This window comes from Hemibagrus wyckioides, linkage group LG04, assembly GCF_019097595.1.
Source record: "Hemibagrus wyckioides isolate EC202008001 linkage group LG04, SWU_Hwy_1.0, whole genome shotgun sequence".
Lineage (NCBI taxonomy): Eukaryota > Metazoa > Chordata > Actinopteri > Siluriformes > Bagridae > Hemibagrus > Hemibagrus wyckioides.
Genome location: NC_080713.1, coordinates 11,424,616 through 11,452,610, shown reverse-complemented (window position 1 = coordinate 11,452,610; position 27,995 = coordinate 11,424,616). Strand labels below are relative to the sequence as shown.

At 36.7% G+C, this 27,995-nt stretch overlaps 1 protein-coding gene across 3 annotated transcripts; it reads left to right on the top strand.

The window, feature by feature from the left end:
- Window positions 1-33: 33 nt before the first annotated feature.
- Window positions 34-26,120, top strand: prx (periaxin). 3 transcript variants are annotated; one of them, XM_058387828.1, is made up of 8 exons: window positions 34-171; window positions 6,887-6,927; window positions 7,318-7,425; window positions 8,091-8,213; window positions 10,840-11,002; window positions 11,156-11,349; window positions 11,493-17,234; window positions 17,526-26,120. In XM_058387828.1, exons 4-8 carry the CDS (start codon window positions 8,181-8,183, stop codon window positions 25,212-25,214), a joined length of 13,821 nt encoding a protein of 4,606 aa, XP_058243811.1. In that variant the 5' UTR covers window positions 34-171; window positions 6,887-6,927; window positions 7,318-7,425; window positions 8,091-8,180; the 3' UTR covers window positions 25,215-26,120. The 3 variants fall into 3 exon arrangements, with proteins under 3 accessions (XP_058243811.1, XP_058243810.1, XP_058243809.1); XM_058387827.1 differs by having other exon boundaries at window positions 10,843-11,002; window positions 11,493-26,120; XM_058387826.1 differs by having other exon boundaries at window positions 11,493-26,120.
- Window positions 26,121-27,995: the final 1,875 nt, after the last annotated feature.

The following is a 27,995-nucleotide window of genomic DNA, read 5'->3' as shown; positions in this document are numbered from 1 at the left end:
TCACCCAATTGCCTTTCTGCAAATGTAGTTCCATTTTATAAATTAGCCAAGCTCAGTCAGGGCAGAAGGCTGGCTGTCAGAGGGCAGAGAGTGAGTGTGTGTTTGTGCTTGTATTAATAATCATTTGAGATTTTTAGTCAGGTACAGTTCCAGAAGGACACACTGATTACGGTAGGTACAAGGCTGTTTCTGTCCTTAAACTGTCCAACAACTGCGCTGTTTTTGGTGCTGAATAGACGTAACAGCAGATATATTGATATCTATTTGTGATCGTCAGCAATGAATGTTTACATAGAGTACACTCAAGAAATAATAAAAAGCCGTTTATATAGAAATGTGTGTATAACTCAAAACTTGTACTAGTGTGATGGTTGTGTTTAAAAAATAATTATACAATTATACAACGTCTTATTTATAAACCACTATGTATAAATTCATCTATAGCAAAAGTATAAAAGAAAGAAAGAAAGAAAGAAAGAAAGAAAGAAAGAAAGAAAGAAAGAAAGAAAGAAAGAAAGAAAGAAAGAAAGAAAGAAAGAAAGAAAGAAAGAAAGAAAGAAAGAAAGAGCGAAGGAAAAAAAGATAATTTCCTAAGCTTAAGTAATTTAACTTTATGTTCAGACTTTTTTACATTAGGAATGAGTATGATTTTCTGATTTAATACCATGGTACTGGTGATTTAGTGCTGACAGTTCTCTTTTTTTCCTAAGGTATTTAAAAGGTACTGTATTGATAAATTTTGTTTATATTGCATGAAATAGAATTGGCAGGAGTTGTTGGGTGTAGAGCTTCACATACCACTTAAAACACTCTCCTCATATGATGCAATTCAGCAATGTCTTTAAAAAGACTGCTATTTTGCTGCTTATCTCCTGAAACTTTTTTAAAATCCTTTAAAAAAAAAACATATACAAAATATCTGTCCTGTCAGACAGGTCCTATAGGCACAGAGACAGAACTCTGGGGCCAAATTTACAATAACATTGGCCATTATTTATTTTTAGTTATTTTACCTCATGACCTGTGTTTGCGAACTAATGCTAAATAACTGTTTATCTCTGTTGAGTTTGTTATTAATTATAGTTGGACAACTTTACATGTGTGTGTTACATTCTATACGCAGTGCATTGTTGCTATAATTTGCAGCCAGTGGTCCTCATGAGTATGTGAGATTTCTTTGTGGACTGCCATACACATTTGACCTGAGCTATGAAGTATGCAGGCGTGTATGTGTGTGTGTGTGTGTGTGTGTGTTGGAGCTGTCTCTATATTGGTTTTACAGAGAGGCAACAGCTGCAGAGACCAGTCATAAGACCCAAGGCTCTACATGCCATAGCTAAGATAGCAGTGTGTAGTGAAATCATGGAGGTGTTTATTATTTTTTTTTAAACATATAATTGGGTGTTTTCAAGTTGGTCTTGTACATTGCTTATTATTCAAAATGTCAGCATATAATGGTAATCTAAAATCTGATTACTATTGGAGAACAACACAAATAAACAGAATATTGATTATAAAAATGACAGAATTATAAAACCTTTAGAGATATTTTTAATAGACTAAAACATACATACGCACATACTACATACTACATACAGGTAAATTTAGTAGAACAGCATGATTTGTTTACATGCATAAAATAAACAAGATTGTTTTTTAGTTTTGCTATGAAGCTTACGTAGGTAATAAGTAATCTGGCACACCCACATTTTTGTCCATAAATATCTCCCTCAAACGGCATCCAGTTCTTCAGTAGTGCCATGCAGTGTTGGCAGTGAGATTTCGGGCACTGTATGACTTATGAGGGCAGCTATCTCAACCAGAATGTAGTTACCATTAACAACATGGTGAAATATCGTGTGGCAAAGCTCAGTTTTATGCAGATCAGTATAAATAATTTAGAGATAGCTGTGCAAAAGGGACTATACTTTTTAATCGATTAAAAATTGTTTATTGCTAATCAGTTACATCCACAAATATCCACAAAGGGAGTGTTAATATCAAGCTCCAGTCCTATAGATCAATGATGCGAAGCCTTAGGCTGTGAAGACCTTTATTGGGCAGAAAGAGATTGCTTTTTTAAAATAAAAGTACATTTGTAAACAAAGTCCTACTACACATAGCAGAAGACTGATTTCAACATTAGGTTTGTTATTTTTTTTAAATACTCCAATATAATTATGTAATAAAAGCATACCTTCCATGAAATATCATGCAGTATATTTTAACACTTGCTAATTTTATGTATTCCTTTTAGTGGTGCAATGCTGCAATGTCTCCAGCAGTGAGAATAAGAAATGTGTGTGAAACACTTGTTGACAGTCTAAAGATAGACCTCAGTGCAGTGGAGGAATGCCTCATACTGACCCCTGCCTTTTAAAATAATGAATAGATCTTGACTTTCTGCACAAAGCAGCCTGCAAATCAGTCATCCTCTATTTAGTTTGTGCATGATAAAACATACAAACACTAAAAAGAATAACTAAAACATAAAACTATTTATTTCACTCCAAGGATGTTTTATTTCATAAGCTGTAAAAAATACTTTTATTCTCACAGCTATTTTTTATTTAAGAGTAGATCATTTAAAACTGAGAGCAAGCCATTGTTTAGCATTTGGTTCATACACATACATTCCTAACATGGTTATAAACACTAAATGTCAGAAAGTATTTAAACTGTGTGTGTTTTAAGTTTATGGTTCAATACGGTTGAATACATGACCTTTTTCGCAATAAAGTGTTTGTATTAACATTGTTGCTAGGCAAATGGGCAACATGGACACCAAGTGAAATGAAGAAAAATTTTGGCAAGCATATAGCTGTTAAGTTTTTACTTGAATTGTTATGAATCTAAGGGTTTTTTGTTTGTTTTTCCATATTTTATTACAGGATGACTTCAAATTCTCAAAATGTAGTATTAACCACTTATTGAACAACTTTTAATTGTGTTGTAATTTATAAAAGTGTTCACCATATGTTTAATATAATTGTAAATAACAAAAATTAGGGTACTTTAATCCACTTTTTATGGTTTTTTGAACACATTCTTAAACATAACCAGTCTGAAATAATGAGGAAGCAAAAGAGGTATTTAACTGAATATGGAGAGATACCTGCTGTTATACTTTAAGAGACACTGGCTTTATCAAGTGGCATAAGTATGGAGAAAGTTTACTGAGAGGTGTCTTGCAGATAAAAGTAAACCAGTAAAGAACACGTGGTTCAGCTGTTTTTGTAGTACTCTTTTGCATGTAAATTTACTGTCATTGTTCATCGAATGACAACAGTAACAAGCAGGATTTCCAAAGTCAGAAATACTACTTGAATAATATTATGAATAATACTACTAATATTTTTTTAATTGTGGTGAACTTTATTACAACTTTTGTGCTTTTATTCGCATTGAAACTAAGCGTTCTTAGGGACAGGATGTTTTTCCTGTGTGAAGTGTGTAGATGTAGCTCCAGAAACATTTGAGTTTCTGTTTACAATACACCATTTCCTGTTGCCACCCAAAAGAGCAGGTGAGATGTCGCTTCAAGCAGGGGAAGTATAGATAGATAGATAGATAGATAGATAGATAGATAGATAGATAGATAGATAGATAGATAGATAGATAGATAGATAGATAGATAGATAGATAGATAGATGCTCTGGATAAGGGCATCTGCCAAATACCATAAAAAATGTTACCGAACACAAGGTGCTGTCCTGCACTTGCAGAAGAAAAAAATCACAATAGGTGCATCGCGTAGCTTTGAATGAAAAAAATCTCACGTCAGTCTTAGACTAAAGGTCAGTGTTGGCTGTTGTCAATTCACTGTTTATGAGAATACAATGAGGGGAAAGGCTCTTGCCAAAATAATAAGATACCCAGAAAAGAATCCAGCAGTGTAACAGGATGTTATTCTGATTGGTAGTTCTCCCTACACAAAAAATAATTTAGAGGTTTATAGCCTTATAAACAACATACACTTATGTACTGCATCTCATTAAATAATAACAAAGGTGTTCATTTGACAAATGTAATTTGCCACATAATTGTTACAGGATACTGTGTATTAAATACCTTGTGCAGTTTTGATATCTGTCAGTCTAGCCTTGTAATCAGTAGGCACACTTAAATACCCAGCTGCAAAATGGTTGATTTTGTGTCACAGCATTGTACACCTATATAAAGATCAAATTTGAGTGCCAACCTTCTTGCAAACCACTCCTGTGGGTATAGCATCACATGAGTGCAGCTGCTTATTTCACTCAATTAGTTATATAAAACACACACACGTACAAACACATATACAGCAAAGTGCAGGCAGTCACAATTTATGTAAACAAACTAGTGTTGAATGATGCATTGACCATGACTTTAGTCCTCCTTTGCATAAAAGTGCAGTCAGACATCTAAATACTCAAATTCAATTCTGATTTGTAATCACCGAAATTCTGCACTTACTTTTGTGCCACTTGGCAGCACTTGAAAAGCAATAATATGCTAGCTTTATGAAGGGGCCATGGGCAGCTCAGTGGTTAAAGTGTTCAGAAGATTGTGAATTCAAACCACAGGACACCAAACTGCCACTGCTAGGCCGCTGAGCAAGACCCTTAACCTTCAATTGCTCAGTTGTACAAATGAGACAAATGAGAAAAATTGCTATATGCAGATTAATCACCACAGGAAATATAATACTGAGTACATAGAACAGATCTGAGGTGGTGTGTTGTTCAGCCCATTTATGGAAATTGTCAGGAAGGACGTTTATACATCCACACGTATTTACTCTCATTAGCTAACATGAAATAACTTGGCAGGCTTGAGGGGATTTTAAGTCTTTAATAATCTATTATGGCTAATGCTAGGTAGCTGGTTAACAGTATATCTACAAAAGTGCCAAGAACCCACTCACAAATGGCCTACGTGTCCCACTCAGAGAGACATTAGCCTATGTTTTTGTTTCTGATTTTTGATTTTCTTTGTGTGTGCATGTAAACAAAGCTAATAACTTCTTTAAATATCATTAGCATTTGCATTTTTAACCATATACAGCTCTGGAAAAAAAAGAGACTGCCCAATCTCCATATTTGAACCCTACTGAAAACCTCTGGAATGTCATCAGGAGGAAGATGGATGGTTACAAACCATAAAGCAAAGCTGAGCTGTTTGTTTTTTTTGCAAAAGGAGTGGTATAAAGTTACCCAACAGCAATGTGAAAAACTGGTGGAGATCATGGAGCCAAAATGCATGCAAATCGGGGTTATTCCACCAAATACTGATTTCTTAATGTTATTTAGCCAAAGCATTAACACAATTTGTTTACAGATTATTTGCATTTTGTTTTATTGAGTTATTAAAGCTCTGCAAATACTGCATGACCTTGGGTTATTTTGATGTGTTGTCATTTCCTTTAAATATACACTCTAAATAACAATAGTTATATTTTAAATTTAGGAGAAATATTGTCAGCAGTCCACAAAAAATGAAACAAAACTGTTCATCTCACCAATACATGCACCTGTAACAAAAAAAAAACATAAGAAACTGATTATTTTGCAGTGGTCTCTTATTTTTTTTCCAGAGCTGTATCTTACATATACTTTTTTTTTTTTTTTTTTACTTTACAGGATATTCCTTACACATATGGGTTTAGTCAGACAGCAAAATAGTAGTTAGTTTTTTAGATCTCGGTTATGTTATACTTTTCTTCCTTCATAAACCGCTCTGACTCCAATTAGACCAATTTTTATAAATTTGTTTTTGCTTAAAAGTCAGCTTAAGTTATTTATTGATTTCAGCCTCCAAATATAATGAATTTCACAATTCTTAAAATGAAAATTTCATTAAAAATGATGGTATGCAGTGGTAGGCACAAATATCATTTATTTTGTCTGCTTATTTGCTATTTTTGTTTTTGTTTTTGTCAGCCAAAAATTTAAGACATATCAGAGTGTAGAATATTTTATGTATTTTTCCTTACTTATATTTTTGAATTGTCAATAGAATTGTCATAGTGAACTGGTTTACTATTATCTAGTTATTACAAATTATAGAACAAGCCTATAAAAAATGTAATGCATTCTATTCTAGGGAAAACATATTACTGTTAAACATAGTATATATGACCAAAGAACAAAACCATCCAAAATTACAGAGGACCAGACCTCAGTACCCTAATCGCTTGCTATTGCCATGCTTTTAATGTACATTTGGACTTATATGTTGCTGTCCATTATCCTTTATTTTATGCTGGTATTTATGTTTGCACGATGTTTAGAGGTTATCTGCTGTGTACTTAATAGTGTCTGACCTACACTGTGGTAATGGGAGTTACCTTAATGTGAGTAATGGGTTTATATAAGTGGGACAGCCACTTGGTTCTGCCAATCGTTGAGGGATGAGAAACATGCAGATTGACAGTGAACACCGTTAGAATGCTTGATAGCAACCAGAGAAGGGTGTGGTACTGCATACTTAGCAAAGCTTCTGTACTGAGATTAAAAGCACCATGGAAAGTATCTTAAAAGTGTAATGATAGTCATGTCTGTCATTATAAATTAAATAGTCAAGAAGCCTAACATTTTCATGTTTTCACTGTGTATTAAGATTAGAAGATTTTGCTGCTGCCAGCTGGTATGTCACAAAACTGTGTTTAAAATGGACTCTGAATTAAGGGCCCTAAAGTTGTCATTGACAAAGATTTTATTAGCATATTTTTTAAATCTCAGAGCAGGCAGGGGTCATGCCACCACAAAGGGAGCTCTTTAATAGTCAGGGAATGGTAATTCATGTTTTTTGCACTGTAGTGGCCAAGCAAAATTACCTAATTCAGGTTAGTTGAAATTGGATATGACACGTTTTTTTAACCATGTATCACTTGTTTTGTTTTCAGACTCAGACAGAGAATTTGAGGACAGCCTTTCTAATCCACCTGTGAGTTCACACACCTATTATTACATTAGCCATTACATCATGTTTCTTGCACAATACTGCTAGTAAAGTATAACCATAATAAATGCATAATAAATAGTATTTGCTATACCTGTTATGTTACATCATAACGATATTATATACTCTTTATAAACCATATACAGTGAAAAATGCTGTACTCAGTACTCGAGTCAGCTACTTGGAAATCTGTTAGGAGTTAGGAATTCAGCTATAAGGAATATTTTGGTTCTACTATTGTGCATAAAACAGCTGAGCACCATTGGTCATTCTGTCTTGCTTAGAAAGTGGAATAGAACAAAAATATTGTCTACTTTATGATCCACATGTATTATACTAGATCCTTTGTTCTTTGATATGTCTTGATATGAGCAGGTAAAAGATAAAAGACAGTCACCTCCTCCAGATAGGCCTCCCTCTGTTCCTCAAATCAGCCAGCACTTCTGCATCTCCACAGAAGATCAGGACAGCCCAGAAAGAGTTGTGAGTGCCAGTTATAGAGTCTCAAATTCTATTAAAACTAATTATTTCCACAGCATTTTAATAGATAACAGTAAAGTGGTTCCAATTAGTGACAACTTCTTAAGTCATTTGGAGGTATAATGTTTATGTCAGCAAATTCAGCATTAATGTTTCATGAATTTTGTGTTAGTAGAAAGTCCCAGTCCACACTGACAAATTTAAATGGATTCCTTCTCCAAAATGGATAAAATGGAAAATGTCATTTTAACATGTGGATAAGGGAACATGTAGCTTTTTGTATGTATGTATGTATGTATGTATGTATGTATGTATGATTCTCATTTAATCTCCACAGTTTGAAGACTGCTAAACTTAACTTAGGTCTGCTTACTGTATTTTATTTTCATTGTAATTTCATATTTGACTACAAAAAATCATGTTTTAAGTTGACAAAACAAAAGAAAATGGCAGAATAATGTAAAGGTCATGGGCACAAGTGCATATGTCCCTTTTTTGTAATTCACCGTAGATGGCAATGTTTTGGGGGAAAAAAAACACTGAAATTGCTAGTTTGGACAAAACATAAAAAAACGCAGCTTTCAAAATTCCATCTGTCAGTGTGGACCAGGCCCAGGACTTGCCAGCTGACACACAAGCAAACCTAGATACTGTACAACTTTTTTCAGGTTCAGAAGGAAAAACTCCATGCAGAACTAAAAGAAGTTCTAAGAAGAAAAAGCAGCTACCTGAAACAGAGCCACTCAAATATTGCAAGCATGGATCCTTCAAAGGAGAAGAGCGAGTCTGGGGTAAGCTAGAACCATAATAATCAGAGTTAGTACATGATTAATTTCTCACAGCAGTGCAAACTGTTGGAAGACTAAATGCAAAAACATCAAAGCTATCCCAAAATAGAGACTGTAGTAAAATATTGTAGTTGAGCCTAATGTAGTACAGGTGTGGTTAAATTGAAGGTGAGCTCACAAGAGCATTGACTTGCAAGTGGTATAATTTTGATACCAATAATGACAAAACTAGATATACTAGAAATTAAGGTCAGTGTGTACTCATATTCATATTTAGGAGAGATGTTCCAAGTACTTTACATTACATACATTTTTTTTATACATTTCATACATTATATATAATACATTACATTTATTTTGAATGTATTCTGAAGAGATTTCACAGGTTATTTCTAGGACTATCAGTGTAATTTGCCTTCAGAACCATCCTTAGCACAACACAAAACCATCTTTGCCTACATAACCTACAGTTCTAATTCCTTATGTTCTGAACCTCAGGAGAATTTACTTCTGGAATTAGTGAAAACCATTATCATGAAAGCTGTCATAAGGGTTAACACTTCCTGAGAAATTCCCCTGACAGCGGACAGACAGTCATTGTACAATGCTTACAATAAGAACTGATAACATTTTCTGTAAGGAATGATTAGCACTCAAAGCACTACGCCCACCTTAGGATGATAGAAATGTCATGATAACCTTGAAATCCAGAGGCTGAAATATACTCAAGTGCTGATTTATCTGCTCAAGTCCTATTTGATAATAAGTATCATTCAAATGTTTCAATCTATTAATACTGTGCTTTATTAAAAAATGATAATCACTTAATCTCAACTCAAATGAGGATTAAAAAAATCACTCAAGGTGTTGAAACTGAGGGTGAGAATAACTTAAGTTCTGATCTTTGGTGAGGATAAGACTTGCATAAAGCCCCATTACTTTACTTTAATGAGGATGAAAATTACATTTATATTTACTTTTCTGGCATTTGGCAGATGCCTTATCCAGGGCAACATACAAAAGTACAATTGTCTTAATCGATTAATACATTAACACTGGTTCAGTAGGTAACAGACTTAGGATACTATCAGTCTAAAAAAAGAAAGTTTTTTTTTTACTTTAAGTACTAATTATGCTTTCTATTGAAAATGAAAATTACTCAGGGTCACTCTACAACTTTACTTACTTCCAGCAACAATTGGTCAGTCTACCTACAGTGTGTAGACAAGACTGTGTGCACCTTTAGAGTAGATACAGACAAAGCAGCTTCTAGCATACTATGCAAAAACTCTAAAATATTGTTTATAGTGCAAGGGGTTTCACACCAATAAAATTCTAGTGGGTTGTAAACAACCAGCATATAGTCAATGTGCAAATTCAACTAAGATTAAACTCTCCCTGATGGAAAGGCCAAAGTGTGGAGAAAGAAAGGATACAAGCACATCAGTAAAGCACATTAAGTAGCTTCTTGGGTTTGAATTGGGTTTGCATGGCTGCTTCTGGAACAGACACAGAAGGTGTCCGCAAAATGAATTTTATAGAATTCTTTCAGTTTACAGAAAAATGCATCGGATATTAATGGGAGTAACTTCAACATGCAACAAGACAATGACCCAGAACACACTACAACTGAGGATGATGCAGTACAAGCATGGAAAAGCATCTCAAAAGAACAATGCAACAATTTGATGATGCCAGTCCGTTGCTAGCTTCATGATTTATTGAAAACATGGCATACATAACCAAATATTAAATAAGTGTTTTTTTTATACACCTTGAATATCTGAACGCTGAACTGAAAATCTGAAACAATATTTTTGCTTACCAATCAGTTTGGTGGTCTGTCACCAAAGCTGCTTTGTAATAAGTCGTTTAACAGAGCTAGTTGTAAATATCAGGAAATGAAAGCCAAAGGTCTGATTTATCATCTCATATTTATCTGTTGATCTCAAACCCAAGTATATCTGTGTATAGGAAAAACCAAATATAAGGCCTTGCCATTTCAAAACTTAAAATGTAAGTTAACATCCTCAAGAGCAAACAAAGGCAACTATGGAAAGGAAACCTCTTTTAGAATACATGAAGAAGAATAAATAGGAAAAAAACATACTTGAAAGAGAACTCATCATCTTCTGGCTGACACTGGTTACTGGGATAATAAAAGCATTAGTCTTCAACAACTGTGAGCTATAGCTGCTGCTTGGCAAAAGAAGAATATGAAAGCAGATGAGTGTGACACAGACATGGCCCTTTACAGGCTAAACATATAAGGTAATTGTTGTAAGGTAACAAAATCAAAAGAAAAACTCTATGAGTTCCTGAAGGAAACTGCCCTGGCAGTCCTGAATATAAGGACATAGAACTGCCCATGAAGGAACTAAGGCCTTCTACCCTCCTAAATCCCTAAATGAACCTATGAATACACTGCCTTGTTTGGCATAACATCAGATTCTTGACAACTATTCTTCTTAAAGAATGAATTACCATACATCTTTTGGAAATCTATCTATCTATCTATCTATCTATCTATCTATCTATCTATCTATCTATCTATCTATCTATCTATCTATCTATCTATCTATCTATCTATCTATCTATCTGTCTATCTGTCTATCTATCCTTTTATTAGCAGGAGGAAAGCCATCTATCTGAATTAGTGGAGATGGTGGTAGAGACAGAAGCTGAGGTAGGGGCCAGTGGCTACAGTGTGGTGGGTGGAGGGACAAAGGGGATCTTTATTAAAGATGTCTTGAAAGACTCACCTGCAGCAAAACATCTTAGCCTTCAGAAAGGTAAAAAGACTCTGTTCCAGAATTTACATATAGTATATACTGTTTTGTGTATTCCTGCAACACAGAAATCCTTGTTTGTTTTAAAATAGTTTTATGGTGTTTGGCTGAACTTGATTGATTTCTGAGTGTTTGAATAATTCTGTGCTTCTATAGGAGATCAGTTGCTGAGTGCCAAGGTTTATTTTGATAATGTCAAATATGAAGATGCTCTGAAGATCCTACAGTGTGCAGAACCTTATAAAGTGTCATTCTCCTTGAAAAGGACTGTGGTTCAAACTGATGTCAGCGGTCATCTAAGTGCACCAAATGTTGATCACAGAGGACCTAAGACTAAGATGCAAAAAATGGTATAATGTATTTGTGAACGAAATTTTGTTTTTGTTTGTTTGTTTTTCAATTCTGCCTATATATTATATTTGCAGCACTTCTGTCTATAATATACCTCAATTATGGAACTTGTTACATTATGTTGCATTATGTTTCCTTTCAGAGTGTTAGAAGTGTCAAACAATTCAAAGCCAAGAAGAAAAGGGGTGGAAGATTTGGATTGAAAAGATTAAAAGAGAAAAAGAGAACAAGAGCTGAAGCAGAAATGGACAATGAGGAAACATCAGGTAGATTAGACTTTACTCCAGTTGATGTGGAATTTGCACTCCCAAAGTTTAAATTGAAGAAGCATAAGAAAGTCTCTGAAGAGCAATCTGGAAATTTAGAAAGAATGAAGCCCCATGATGAGAAGACAAGAAAAATAAAATTTCCAAAGGCTAAAATAAAACCTGCTATAGAAGGTATAGAATATTCAACAAAGAAAGGAGAAATAGACAAAGGAAAAATCCCAAATTCACAAATGAAGGATTCTGATGAATGTGTGCTCGGAAAGAAAATAAGCATGCCAAGTGACATACAAATACCAAATCTAAATTTAGAGAAAAAACATATAGCTGAAGCCAGTGGATCCATGGCTGAAGGGGCAAATGTAATGTTTACTACTGTTGAAAGCTCTGATGCCAAATGTGGGAAAGTGCCATCCACAGATATATCATTACTAAAAAGTAAAGGTAAAAGAGAAATTGTCCTAGAAAGACATTCTGTAACAGGAGGAAAGATTGAAATGCCCAAACATGACACTGAAGGTTATTCTGGAAAAGGAGGAAAGATCAACTTTCCAAAGACTGACCCATCCTTACCAAAAGTAAAATCACCCAGCCTTGATGTCAGTAATAATGTTGATATCTCACTGCCAAAAGGAAAGGTAAAGACGGGTGTCAATATCAAAGGTGAGGCTAGTAAAGGAGGGGAATTTAAAATGCCCAAAGTTGATCTTTCACTACCGAGAATGAAGTTACCAGAGGATAAGTTTAATATGGAAGGTGCTGACATGGTTGAGAAAGTTGACATGCCACCCACTGACATATCATTACCAAAAAGTATGGCTAGTGGACAAATTGAAATTGAAGGGTATTCTGGAACAGGAGGAAAGATTGACTTGCCAGAGATTGACATCTCCTTGCCAAAAGTAACACCACCAAAGGTTGATATCAGTGTTGAGGGCCCTCAGATCAAGGGCAGAAAGGTGCACATGCCAGATATTGATATCTCTGTACAAAAAGGGAAAGTAAAAGGTGGTATGAATCTTGAAGGAGACACTGATAATGGAGGTGGGTTTCAAATGTCCAAAGCTGATCTTTCACTCCCAAGAATGAAGTTACCAGAGGGTAAGATTAATGTGGAAGGCCCTGGTATCAAAGTTGGGAATGTTGACCTGCCTTCCTTTGACATATCATTACCAAAAGGGAAGGCTAAAGGAGAAATTGACATTAACAGTCCATTCGGAAAAGGGGGAAAAATTGATGTGCCAAATGTTGACATTTCCTTACCAAAGGTAACACCACCCAAGGATGATATCACTGTTGAGGGTCCTAATATCAAGGGCAGAAAGTTTCATATGCCAAATGTTGAATGTCCTGACATCAAAGTCGGGAAGGTTGACATGCCATCTATTGACATTTCTGTACCTGAATGGAAAGTTGACATGCCATCCATTGACATTTCTGTACCAAAAGAGAAAAGTGACATGCCATCCATTGACATATCATTGCCAAAAGTTAAGAACAAAGGAAAACTTGACATTGTAGAACATTCTGGAACAGGAGGAAAGTTTGACTTGCCAACGGTTGACATTTCCCTACCAAAAGTAACACCACCCAAGGTTGATTTCAGTGTTGAAGGTGCAGAGATCAAGGGCAGGACATTTCACATGCCAGATATTGACATCTCCCTGCCAAAAGCAAAAGTTAAAGGGGGAGTCAACCTTGATAGTGAGGCCAATAAAGGAGGAATGCCTAAAGTTGATCTTTCACTGCCAAGAATTAAGTTACCAGAGGGTAAGATGAATGTGGAAGGCCCTGATATCAACATTGGGAAAGTTGGACTACCTTCCATTGACATATCATTACCTAAAGGCAAGCCTAAAGGAGAAATTGACATTGAAGGACCATCTGGAAAAGTGGGAATGATTGATATGCCAAATGTTGACATTTCCTTACCAAAAGTATCACCACCCAAGGTTGACCTCAATGTTGAGTGTCCTGACATCAAGGGCAGGAAGTTGCATATGCCAGATGCTGATTTCTCTTTGCCAAAAGCTGATCTATCCCTACCAAGAATGAAGTTACCAGAGGGTAAGATGAATGTGGAAGGCCCTGATATCAACATTGGGAAAATTAAACTACCTTCCATTGACATATCATTACCAAAAGGGAAATCTAAAGGAGAAATTGACATTGAAGGACCATCCGGAAAAGGGGGAATGATTGATGTGCCAAATGTTGACATTTCCTTACCAAAAGTAACACCACCCAAGGTTGATCTCAATGTTGATGGTCCAGAAATCAAGGGCAGGAAGTTTCATATGCCAGATATTGACATCTCCCTGCCAAAAGCAAAAGTAAAAGGGGGAGTCAATCTTGAAGGTGAGGCCGATAAAGGAGGAAGGATTCAAATGCCTAAACTTGATCTTTCACTACCAAGAATGAAGTTACCAGAGGGTAAGATGAATGTGGAAGGCCCTGATATCAACATTGGGAAAGTTGGATTACCTTCCATTGATGTATCATTACCAAAGGGGAAGTCTAAAGGAGAAATTGACATTGAAGGACCATCTGGAAAAGGGGGAATTATGCCAAATGTTGACATTTCCTTACCAAAAGTAACACCACCCAAGGTTGATCTTGATGTTGAGGGTCCTGACATCAAGGGCAGGAAGTTTCATATGACAGAAGTTGATTTCTCTTTGCCAAAAGTTGACCTTTCACTGCCAAAAATGAAGTTACCACAGGGTAAGATGAATGTGGAAGGCCCTGATATCAACATTGGGAAAGTTGGACTACCTTCCTTTGACATATCATTACCAAAAGGGAAGGCTAAAGGAGAAATTGACATTGAAGGACTATCTGGAAAAGGAGGGATGATTGATGTGCCAAATGTGGACATTTCCTTGCCAAAAGTAACACCACCCAAGGTTGATCTCGATGTTGAGGGTCCAGAAATCAAGGGCAGGAAATTTCATATGCCAGATATTGACATCTCTTTGCCAAAAGCAAAAGTAAAAGGGGGAGTCGATCTTGAAGGTGAGGCTGATAAAGGAGGGAGGTTTCACATGCCTAAAGTTGATCTTTCACTACCAAGAATAAAGTTACCAGAGGGTAAGATGAATGTGGAAGGCCCTGATATCAACATTGGGAAAGTTGGACTACCTTCCATTGACATATCATTACCAAAAGGGAAGGCTAAAGGAGAAATTGACATTGAATTACCATCTGGAAAAGGGGGAAATATGCCAAATCTTGACATTAGCTTACCAAAAGTAACACCACCCAAGGTTGATCTCCATGTTCAGGGTCCAGAAATCAAGGGCAGGAAGTTTCATATGCCAGATGTTGATTTCTCTTTGCCAAAAGTTGATCTTTCACTACCAAAAATGAAGTTACCAGAGGGTAAGATGAATATGGAAGGCCCTGATATCAACATTGGGAAAGTTGGACTACCTTCCATTGACATATCATTACCAAAAGGTAAGGCTAAAGGAGAAATTGACATTGAAGGACCATCTGGAAAAGGGGGAATTATGCCAAATGTTGACATTTCCTTGCCAAAAGTAAAACCACCCAAGGTTGATCTCAATGTTGAGGGTCCTGACATCAAAGGCAGGAAGTTTCATATGCCAGATATTGATTTATCTTTGCCAAAAGTTGATCTTTCACTACCAAAAATGAAGTTACCAGAGGGTAAGATGAATGTGGAAGGCCCTGATATCAACATTGGGAAAGTTGGACTACCTTCCATTGACATATCATTACCAAAAGGGAAGGCTAAAGGAGAAATTGACATTGAAGGACCATCTGGAAAAGGGGGAATGATTGATGTGCCAAATGTTGACATTTCCTTACCAAAAGTAAAACCACCCAAGGTTGATCTCAATGTTGAGGGTCCTGACATCAAAGGCAGGAAGTTTCATATGCCAGATATTGATTTATCTTTGCCAAAAGTTGATCTTTCGCTACCAAAAATGAAGTTACCAGAGGGTAAGATGAATGTGGAAGGCCCTGATATCAACACTGGGAAAGTTGGACTACCTTCCATTGACATATCATTACCAAAAGGGAAGGCTAAAGGAGGAATTGACATTGAAGGACCATCTGGAAAAGGGGGAATAATTGATGCGCCAAATGTTAACATTTCCTTGCCAAAAGTAAAACCACCCAAGGTTGATCTTGATGTTCAGGGTCCAGAAATCAAGGGCAAGAAGTTTCATATGCCAGATGTTGATTTCTCTTTGCCAAAAGTTGATCTTTCACTGCCAAAAATGAAGTTACCAGAGGGTAAGATGAATGTGGAAGGCCCTGATATGAACATTGGGAAAGTTGGACTACCTTCCATTGACATATCATTACCAAAAGGGAAGGCTAAAGGAGAAATTGACATTGAAGGACCATCTGGAAAAGGGGGAATGATTGATGTGCCAAATGTTGACATTTCCTTACCACAAGTAACACCACCCAAGTTTGATCTCAATGTTGAGGGTCCTGACATCAAAGGCAGGAAGTTTCATATGCCAGATATTGATTTCTCTTTGCCAAAAGTTGATCTTTCACTACCAAAAATGAAGTTACCAGAGGGTAAGATGAATGTGGAAGGCCCTGATATCAACATTGGGAAAGTTGGACTACCTTCCATTGACATATCATTACCAAAAGGGAAGGCTAAAGGAGAAATTGACATTGAAGGACCATCTGGAAAAGGGAGAATGATGCCAAATGTTGACATTTCCTTACCAAAAGTAACACCACCCAAGGTTGATCTCAATGTTGAGGGTCCTGACATCAAAGGCAGGAAGTTTCATATGCCAGATATTGATTTATCTTTGCCAAAAGTTGATCTTTCACTACCAAAAATGAAGTTACCAGAGGGTAAGATGAATGTGGAAGGCCCTGATATCAACACTGGGAAAGTTGGACTACCTTCCATTGACATATCATTACCAAAAGGGAAGGCTAAAGGAGGAATTGACATTGAAGGACCATCTGGAAAAGGGGGAATAATTGATGCGCCAAATGTTAACATTTCCTTGCCAAAAGTAAAACCACCCAAGGTTGATCTTGATGTTCAGGGTCCAGAAATCAAGGGCAAGAAGTTTCATATGCCAGATGTTGATTTCTCTTTGCCAAAAGTTGATCTTTCACTGCCAAAAATGAAGTTACCAGAGGGTAAGATGAATGTGCAAGGCCCTGATATGAACATTGGGAAAGTTGGACTACCTTCCATTGACATATCATTACCAAAAGGGAAGGCTAAAGGAGAAATTGATATTGAAGGACCATCTGGAAAAGGGGGAATGATGCCAAATGTTGACATTTCCTTACCAAAAGTAACACCACCCAAGGTTGATCTTAATGTTGAGGGCCCTGACATCAAAGGCAGGAAGTTTCATATGCCAGATATTGATTTATCTTTGCCAAAAGTTGATCTTTCACTACCAAAAATGAAGTTCCCAGAGGGTAAGATGAATGTGGAAGGCCCTGATATCAACATTGGGAAAGTTGGACTACCTTCCATTGACATATCATTACCAAAAGGGAAGGCTAAAGGAGGAATTGACATTGAAGGACCATCTGGAAAAGGGGGAATTATGCCAAATGTTGACATTACCTTACCAAAAGTAACACCACCCAAGGTTGATCTTAATATTGAGGGCCCTGACATCAAAGGCAGGAAGTTTCATATGCCAGATATTGATTTATCTTTGCCAAAAGTTGATCTTTCACTACCAAGAATGAAGTTACCAGAGGGTAAGATGAATGTGGAAGGCCGTGATATCAACATTGGGAAAGTTGGACTACCTTCCATTGACATATCATTACCAAAAGGGAAGGCTAAAGGAGAAATTGACATTGAAGGACCATCTGGAAAAGGGGGAATGATGCCAAATGTTGACATTTCCTTTCCAAAAGTAACACCACCCAAGGTTGATCTCAATGTTGAGGGTCCTGACATCAAAGGCAGGAAGTTTCATATGCCAGATATTGATTTATCTTTGCCAAAAGTTGATCTTTCACTACCAAGAATGAAGTTACCAGAGGGTAAGATGAATGTGGAAGGCCCTGATATCAACATTGGGAAAGTTGGACTACCTTCCATTGACATATCATTACCAAAAGGGAAGGCTAAAGGAGGAATTGACATTGAAGGACCATCTGGAAAAGGGAGAATGATTGATGTGCCAAATGTTGACATTACCTTACCAAAAGTAACACCACCCAAGGTTGATCTTAATGTTGAGGGCCCTGACATCAAAGGCAGGAAGTTTCATATGCCAGATATTGATTTATCTTTGCCAAAAGTTGATCTTTCACTACCAAGAATGAAGTTACCAGAGGGTAAGATGAATGTGGAAGGCCGTGATATCAACATTGGGAAAGTTGGACTACCTTCCATTGACATATCATTACCAAAAGGGAAGGCTAAAGGAGAAATTGACATTGAAGGACCATCTGGAAAAGGGGGAATGATGCCAAATGTTGACATTTCCTTACCAAAAGTAACACCACCCAAGGTTGATCTCAATGTTGAGGGTCCTGACATCAAAGGCAGGAAGTTTCATATGCCAGATATTGATTTATCTTTGCCAAAAGTTGATCTTTCACTACCAAGAATGAAGTTACCAGAGGGTAAGATGAATGTGGAAGGCCCTGATATCAACATTGGGAAAGTTGGACTACCTTCCATTGACATATCATTACCAAAAGGGAAGGCTAAAGGAGAAATTGACATTGAAGGACCATCTGGAAAAGGGGGAATGATGCCAAATGTTGACATTTCCTTACCAAAAGTAACACCACCCAAGGTTGATCTCAATGTTGAGGGTCCTGACATCAAAGGCAGGAAGTTTCATATGCCAGATATTGATTTATCTTTGCCAAAAGTTGATCTTTCACTACCAAGAATGAAGTTACCAGAGGGTAAGATGAATGTGGAAGGCCCTGATATCAACATTGGGAAAGTTGGACTACCTTCCATTGACATATCATTACCAAAAGGGAAGGCTAAAGGAGAAATTGACATTGAAGGACCATCTGGAAAAGGGGGAATGATTGATGTGCCAAATGTTGACATTTCCTTTCCAAAAGTAACACCACCCAAGGTTGATCTCAATGTTGAGGGTCCTGACATCAAAGGCAGGAAGTTTCATATGCCAGATATTGATTTATCTTTGCCAAAAGTTGATCTTTCACTACCAAGAATGAAGTTACCAGAGGGTAAGATGAATGTGGAAGGCCCTGATATGAACATTGGGAAAGTTGGACTACCTTCCATTGACATATCATTACCAAAAGGGAAGGCTAAAGGAGAAATTGACATTGAAGGACCATCTGGAAAAGGGGGAATTATGCCAAATGTTGACATTACCTTACCAAAAGTAACACCACCCAAGGTTGATCTTGATGTTCAGGGTCCCGAAATCAAGGGCAAGAAGTTTCATATGCCAGATGTTGATTTCTCTTTGCCAAAAGTTGATCTTTCATTGCCAAAAATGAAGTTACCAGAGGGTAAGATGAATGTGGAAGGCCCTGATATCAACATTGGGAAAGTTGGACTACCTTCCATTGACATATCATTACCAAAAGGGAAGGCTAAAGGAGAAATTGATATTGAAGGACCATCTGGAAAAGGGGGAATGATGCCAAATGTTGACATTTCCTTACCAAAAGTAACACCAACCAAGGTTGATCTTAATGTTGAGGGCCCTGACATCAAAGGCAGGAAGTTTCATATGCCAGATATCGATTTATCTTTGCCAAAATTTGATCTTTCACTACCAAAAATGAAGTTACCAGAGGGTAAGATGAATGTGGAAGGCCCTGATATCAACATTGGGAAAGTTGGACTACCTTCCATTGACATATCATTACCAAAAGGGAAGGCTAAAGGAGCAATTGACATTGAAGGACCATCTGGAAAAGGGGGAATGATTGATGTGCCAAATGTTGACATTACCTTACCAAAAGTAAGACCACCCAAGGTTGATCTTGATGTTCAGGGTCCTGAAATCAAGGGCAAGAAGTTTCATATGCCAGATGTTGATTTCTCTTTGCCAAAAGTTGATCTTTCACTGCCAAAAATGAAGTTACCAGAGGGTAAGATGAATGTGGAAGGCCCTGATATGAACATTGGGAAAGTTGGACTACCTTCCATTGACATATCATTACCAAAAGGGAAGGCTAAAGGAGAAATTGATATTGAAGGACCATCTGGAAAAGGGGGAATGATGCCAAATGTTGACATTTCCTTACCAAAAGTAACACCACCCAAGGTTGATCTCAATGTTGAGGGTCCTGACATCAAAGGCAGGAAGTTTCATATGCCAGATGTTGATTTATCTTTGCCAAAAGTTGATCTTTCACTACCAAAAATGAAGTTACCAGAGGGTAAGATGAATGTGGAAGGCCCTGATATCAACATTGGAAAAGTTGGACTACCTTCCATTGACATATCATTACCAAAAGGGAAGGCTAAAGGAGGAATTGACATTGAAGGACCATCTGGAAAAGGGGGAATTATGCCAAATGTTGACATTACCTTACCAAAAGTAACACCACCCAAGGTTGATCTCAATGTTGAGGGTCCTGACATCAAAGGCAGGAAGTTTCATATGCCAGATATTGATTTATCTTTGCCAAAAGTTGATCTTTCACTACCAAAAATGAAGTTACCAGAGGGTAAGATGAATGTGGAAGGCCCTGATATCAACACTGGGAAAGTTGGACTACCTTCCATTGACATATCATTACCAAAAGGGAAGGCTAAAGGAGGAATTGACATTGAAGGACCATCTGGAAAAGGGGGAATGATTGATGCGCCAAATGTTAACATTTCCTTGCCAAAAGTAAAACCACCCAAGGTTGATCTTGATGTTCAGGGTCCAGAAATCAAGGGCAAGAAGTTTCATATGCCAGATGTTGATTTCTCTTTGCCAAAAGTTGATCTTTCACTGCCAAAAATGAAGTTACCAGAGGGTAAGATGAATGTGGAAGGCCCTGATATGAACATTGGGAAAGTTGGACTACCTTCCATTGACATATCATTACCAAAAGGGAAGGCTAAAGGAGAAATTGATATTGAAGGACCATCTGGAAAAGGGGGAATGATGCCAAATGTTGACATTTCCTTACCAAAAGTAACACCACCCAAGGTTGATCTCAATGTTGAGGGTCCTGACATCAAAGGCAGGAAGTTTCATATGCCAGATGTTGATTTATCTTTGCCAAAAGTTGATCTTTCACTACCAAAAATGAAGTTACCAGAGGGTAAGATGAATGTGGAAGGCCCTGATATCAACATTGGAAAAGTTGGACTACCTTCCATTGACATATCATTACCAAAAGGGAAGGCTAAAGGAGGAATTGACATTGAAGGACCATCTGGAAAAGGGGGAATTATGCCAAATGTTGACATTACCTTACCAAAAGTAACACCACCCAAGGTTGATCTCAATGTTGAGGGTCCTGACATCAAAGGCAGGAAGTTTCATATGCCAGATATTGATTTATCTTTGCCAAAAGTTGATCTTTCACTACCAAAAATGAAGTTACCAGAGGGTAAGATGAATGTGGAAGGCCCTGATATCAACACTGGGAAAGTTGGACTACCTTCCATTGACATATCATTACCAAAAGGGAAGGCTAAAGGAGGAATTGACATTGAAGGACCATCTGGAAAAGGGGGAATAATTGATGCGCCAAATGTTAACATTTCCTTGCCAAAAGTAAAACCACCCAAGGTTGATCTTGATGTTCAGGGTCCAGAAATCAAGGGCAAGAAGTTTCATATGCCAGATGTTGATTTCTCTTTGCCAAAAGTTGATCTTTCACTGCCAAAAATGAAGTTACCAGAGGGTAAGATGAATGTGGAAGGCCCTGATATGAACATTGGGAAAGTTGGACTACCTTCCATTGACATATCATTACCAAAAGGGAAGGCTAAAGGAGAAATTGATATTGAAGGACCATCTGGAAAAGGGGGAATGATGCCAAATGTTGACATTTCCTTACCAAAAGTAACACCACCCAAGGTTGATCTCAATGTTGAGGGTCCTGACATCAAAGGCAGGAAGTTTCATATGCCAGATGTTGATTTATCTTTGCCAAAAGTTGATCTTTCACTACCAAAAATGAAGTTACCAGAGGGTAAGATGAATGTGGAAGGCCCTGATATCAACATTGGAAAAGTTGGACTACCTTCCATTGACATATCATTACCAAAAGGGAAGGCTAAAGGAGGAATTGACATTGAAGGACCATCTGGAAAAGGGGGAATTATGCCAAATGTTGACATTACCTTACCAAAAGTAACACCACCCAAGGTTGATCTCAATGTTGAGGGTCCTGACATCAAAGGCAGGAAGTTTCATATGCCAGATATTGATTTATCTTTGCCAAAAGTTGATCTTTCACTACCAAAAATGAAGTTACCAGAGGGTAAGATGAATGTGGAAGGCCCTGATATCAACACTGGGAAAGTTGGACTACCTTCCATTGACATATCATTACCAAAAGGGAAGGCTAAAGGAGGAATTGACATTGAAGGACCATCTGGAAAAGGGGGAATAATTGATGCGCCAAATGTTAACATTTCCTTGCCAAAAGTAAAACCACCCAAGGTTGATCTTGATGTTCAGGGTCCAGAAATCAAGGGCAAGAAGTTTCATATGCCAGATGTTGATTTCTCTTTGCCAAAAGTTGATCTTTCACTGCCAAAAATGAAGTTACCAGAGGGTAAGATGAATGTGGAAGGCCCTGATATGAACATTGGGAAAGTTGGACTACCTTCCATTGACATATCATTACCAAAAGGGAAGGCTAAAGGAGAAATTGATATTGAAGGACCATCTGGAAAAGGGGGAATGATGCCAAATGTTGACATTTCCTTACCAAAAGTAACACCACCCAAGGTTGATCTCAATGTTGAGGGTCCTGACATCAAAGGCAGGAAGTTTCATATGCCAGATGTTGATTTATCTTTGCCAAAAGTTGATCTTTCACTACCAAAAATGAAGTTACCAGAGGGTAAGATGAATGTGGAAGGCCCTGATATCAACATTGGAAAAGTTGGACTACCTTCCATTGACATATCATTACCAAAAGCCAAGGCTAAAGGAGAAATTGACATTGAAGGACCATCTGGAAAAGGGGGAAATATGCCAAATGTTGACATTACCTTACCAAAAGTAACACCACCCAAGGTTGATTTCGATGTTCAGGGTCCAGAGATCAATGGTAGGAAGTTTTATGTCCCAGATGTTGACTTCTCCCTGCCAAAAGCAAAAGTAAAAGGGGGTGTTGATCTTGAAGGTGAGGTCAGTGAAAGAGGGATGTTTCAAATACCCATGGTTGATCTTTCATTACCAAGAATGAAGTTAGCAGAAGGCAATACTAATGTAGATAGTCCTGATATCACAGTAGGTAAAGTTTGCATGCCATCCACTGATATTTCATTTCCAAAAGGGATGGGTAAAGGAGAAATTCATATTGAAGGACAAGCTGTAAAAAGAGGAAAGATGGATTTGCCCAAATTTGACATTTCCTTACCAAAGGTAACACCACCTAAAGTTGACATCAGTGGCCCTGAGATCAAGGGTGGACAGTTGCACATGCCAGATATTGATACCTCCCTGCCAAAAGAAAAGGTAAAAGGGGATGTTGATCTTGAAGGTGTGACTGAGAAAGGTACAAAGTTCCACATGCCCAAAGTTGATCTTTCTATCCCAAAATTGAAACCAAGTGTTGATATTTCAGCACCTAAGGTTGATCTTGACTTTGGTATTCCCAAACAAAAATGCACTGATAAAGAAGATATTGAACTTCTCAAAGGTGAAGGCAGCAGACCATCATCTGGGGCAAGTTTTGAAATTCCAGATGTGACTCTAAAAATGCCAAAAATTTCACTTCCTAAATTTGGGGGGAAATTTAAAACTGAAGACAAACAAGTTGAGGGACTTAGATTATCTACAGGTTTGGATGTGGATAAAAATATGCCATCTATAGAACTAAATGTTGATGGAAAAATGAAAGGGAAACGACAGAAGATAAAATCTAAAGAAGATGTGAATGCTTCACTTGATATTGGGGCAGAGGGTAAGGAACATTTCAAGGTTCCAACATTGGATACGAAGACAAAGGTCAAAATGCCCTCAGTTGAGATATCACTGCCAACCCCATACACACCAGAGAGAGAGGCATTACTGCCAAAATCAGAGATTGATGTATCTGACGCAGATATCAAGGCTTATGAGGGTAGTTTAAAAATCCCAAAGATGCCAACTATTGATATATCAGTACCAAAAGTAGATTTGGATTTTGCCTTACCAAAAGCAAAACATAATGCAAAGTTCAAGTTGCCAGATATTACAAATTCACCTACGGATATATCTCTGCAAAAAGGCAAAGAAGGAGAAATTCAAGTTCAAGAAATGGACAAAGAAGGATGGCAAAAATTAAATATGTCTGGTAATGTGAATGCAGATGCAGGGTCAAGTAATGGGCTCTCCCTGCCTAAAACTGACATAAAAGCACCAGAGTTAGACTATGGGTCTGTTCAAGATGACACTAGTGATAAAATAAATACAAAGCCAGGTACCATGGTCAAAATTCCAAAGTTTGGTGTGGCTCTGCCATCTCTAACTTCACCTGAAGCCAAAGTCAATGTTAAATCACCAAAAGGATCTTCTTTGACCACAAATCCTGAAATACACTATGAGGGCCCTCCTATCCCTAAAGTAACAAAAGCTGTTTTTGTTTTAGTTAATTCCCAGACAGAAAGCTATGTTCACGTAACCAGCAAAGCAAGTGCAGAAACTGTAGGTAAGAAAATAAAAGAGCCAAAAATCACAGAGAAGCAAAGTTTTGGAAAGTCACACTCAAAAGGTACAGGAGTAATTTCTGAGGAGGAGAATGAGGAGGAGGAAATGGATGAAGAAGTAAAAACAGGAGCATTTAGGTTGCCCAAAATTGAGTTTTCTTCGCCATACTTTATAAATGTGGGAGAAGAGGAGACATTTGAGATGGGCATGGAACCTGAGAATAAGGGTTGCACTGAGGTTAGTCAGGGCAAAAAAGCTAAATCTGGAAAAATATCTTTTCCAGGTTTCAAGAAGAAGTCTGTAATTGGTGATGAGGAAAGTGAAAATGGCAGTTTAGTGTCCTCAAAAGCCAGGCTAGAAATGTTAACAGAAAATCAAGGCTCTGAGTCACCAGTACCAAATATTTCACTTGGCCCTGTCTCAGGAAAGACCAGTAACAAAAAGGACAGTAAATCCAAAGATGATGTTAGAAACAAGATGGATGTGGAAGAAAAAGAGGAGACAACTTGGTTTAAAATCCCCAAAGTCACTCTTAGCCCCCATTCCACTGGCATCCTGCAGATCACACCAGAGGGATCTCCAAAGAAAAGCAAGTCATCTTTACAGTACTCTGGCGAAGAGATGTCTGGAGCTCTCTACAGGAGAATGCCAAGTACTGAATTTTCCACTCAGGAGGTTTCTTCCCAACAGACAGTCACCACAACAAAAGAAGGGACTTTCACTGTGGTAACTAAGACTTCAAAATATAAAGTAACAGAATCAGCAAGTAGCAGCTCATCTACACACTGGAATCAGTGAAATCAAAGGGTAAATTGAGAGAGAGTGAAATATATTTATATTGTCGTTACTTGCATTTAAATACAGATACTATTTAATGTAGCACACATTTCTATACATTTCATATACACTTTTTAATGTAGCACACATTTATATTTATGTTTCATATACTTGCACTGACCATTCAATTATTCTTTATGTAGATGCTTTGTTTCAGTAGATTATTTATATTATTTCTGAGACCTGCAATTCATTCATTAGATCATATACGCATATACAAGATGAATGGAATTTTAGGTAGAATTCTGAGAAGCATTATTTTTTTTAGAATCATCATAGTTTTTGAAGCTTCATGTGATGCTGTTATCTTTTCTTTTATATAAGGATAACACTTTTTTTTCATAAATAACACCAAAACTGTAGTAGAAGAAACTGTACATATTTATGTATTTGAACACTGGAATAATGTCATGAATCTATATAATATAACATTATTACATAATATAATATAATATAATATAATATAATATAATATAATATAATATAATATAATATAATATAATATAATATAATATAATATAATATAATATAATATAATATAATATAATATAATATAATATAATATAATTTAATTTTTAATAATATTTAAATGCATTAAAATGTGACAGTGTACAATGATGTGACATTTCTGTGTGGGAATGCTTTGTATTCTTGATTTGAAGTCTCTGAGTGTGCATTGTGAACTTGTGTGCAATTTTTTGGCTCATCATTTTTCATTTAATCGTGCAATGTGAAATATGAAATTAGTATCAAATGCAAGTAGCATCATTACTGTATAGTTTTTTTTAGCATGTCCTTTGCATTTCCTTCTAAAGCACAGTTTCTCAGCTGGATGAAATATTAAATAAAATATTTTACATGCTCTTTCATTACTCTCTGAATTTCTAGATAAAACTTGCTTATTGCTTAAATTGAAACGGGGATTAATTTCATTCAAAGGGGACTTTTAGGAACATTTAGGAGACATAGTATCCTGTAATATCCTACTTATGACCTACAGTATGCACCTCCAGAGTTGTTTGCCACCTATCTTATGCAACACCAGGTTGTATCATTTTTCATGCTTTTACAATGGCATGAAATGCAAAATAGTTCATAATTATTATAATTTTTTTTTTAAACATCTTTTAATAAACCCCCTTTTGCTTTTCATGTAGCACTATACAGATTATTTTAAGTATTAAAAATAAATAATCTTAAAATTCATGGGTTCTGTTGACTGAAAATCAACCTTTCTGAATTGTCAGTCTTCAATTTAGAATTGAAGCTGTTTTTCCTATACTTTTACATTAACATAAGCACATCTACAGGCATGTGTTAGTACATTAAATGTTTATGTTCACGACAGCACAATTAAAAAAAGAGCAAGTATGAGTTTCATGGAAAGGTGGAAAATTGCATTTGAACAAACCATATTCTGGAGCAATATCATTTGGACTGATGACAACATGGTGAAGATGTTCATAATGCACAATGCCATGTTTGACAAAAACAGAATACAGCATATCAATGCATACACCGCATAAAAACTGTCAACTGGAAAGGCTAAAGAAGATAAAATTAAGGTGTTTGGAATGGCCAAGTCAAAGTCCAGTCTTGAGATGCTGTGGTGGGATACTAAGAGAGCTGTGCATAAATGAATGTACCCAAATGTCAGTGAAACAATGTTGTACAGAAGAGTGGGCCACAATTCCTCTATAACTGTGCAAGAGCCTGATATAATACAGAAAACTTTTATTTCAAGCTATTGTTGCTAAACATATTGAAGTCTCTTGTTGCTGAGGTTATTCATATAGGTTTTCATAGGTTTGTTCATATAAGTTGGTGAGGACCAGACAATTGTTATTTAGGCCCTGATAAATAAAATCATAGAACAGAAGAAGTGTGTATTTTCTGTGACCCATGATTGTATATCTCTGTGGCTAAGTGACTTGCTTGTACATTCACTGACTGTTTTTTTCACAGGAAAGCTCAACAAATAGGCTATATCTATATGTATATAAATAAATATGGCCCCCTACCTGTTCATGTTAGTTACCTAAAATACACATAATGTCATCCCATGTACATTAGCTAGGTATGTAATTCAGCTGTAATAACATTTATAATGAATGAATGAATCATAACTTTTGTATCAAAATTCAGATTGACTTGACTTTAAGTTGTATATATTTTCTTTTTCCATATAAACCCACTAACCCACATTTTTTGTGAATAAAATTAAAATTATTTAAACTTTATCACCAATAATAAAAAAACTAAAAACATGGCATATCATGAGTGTGTTGGCATGCAGCAACATGGTGCTGTGAAAAGAGATGTTATAACGTTGCTTCCACCCACTGAACTATTGCTCACTAATTGTTTTTTTGTTTTGTTTTGTTTTTTTGCATCATTCTGCAAAAAGTCTGGAAATCTTTTGTGAAATTCCCAGGATATCAGCAGTTTATAAAAAAATCTCAATCCAGACATTCTGGTACCAACGGTCACAAGCCACAGAGATAACACTTTTTTTCTCTGGTCTGATTTTGATGTGAGCGTTAACTAAAGCTCTTGACTTGATTCTCCATGATTTTGTGCATTGTGCTACTGCTGCATGATTGGCTGATTAGGGAACTATGAATGTGCATGTGTACAAGTGTTCTTAATAAAGGACACAGTGAGTGTATATATGTCAGTTATTTTCAGGATGTTGAATTTGAGGCTACATGAGAGATAAACAAAATCCTCAGGGACGTGATG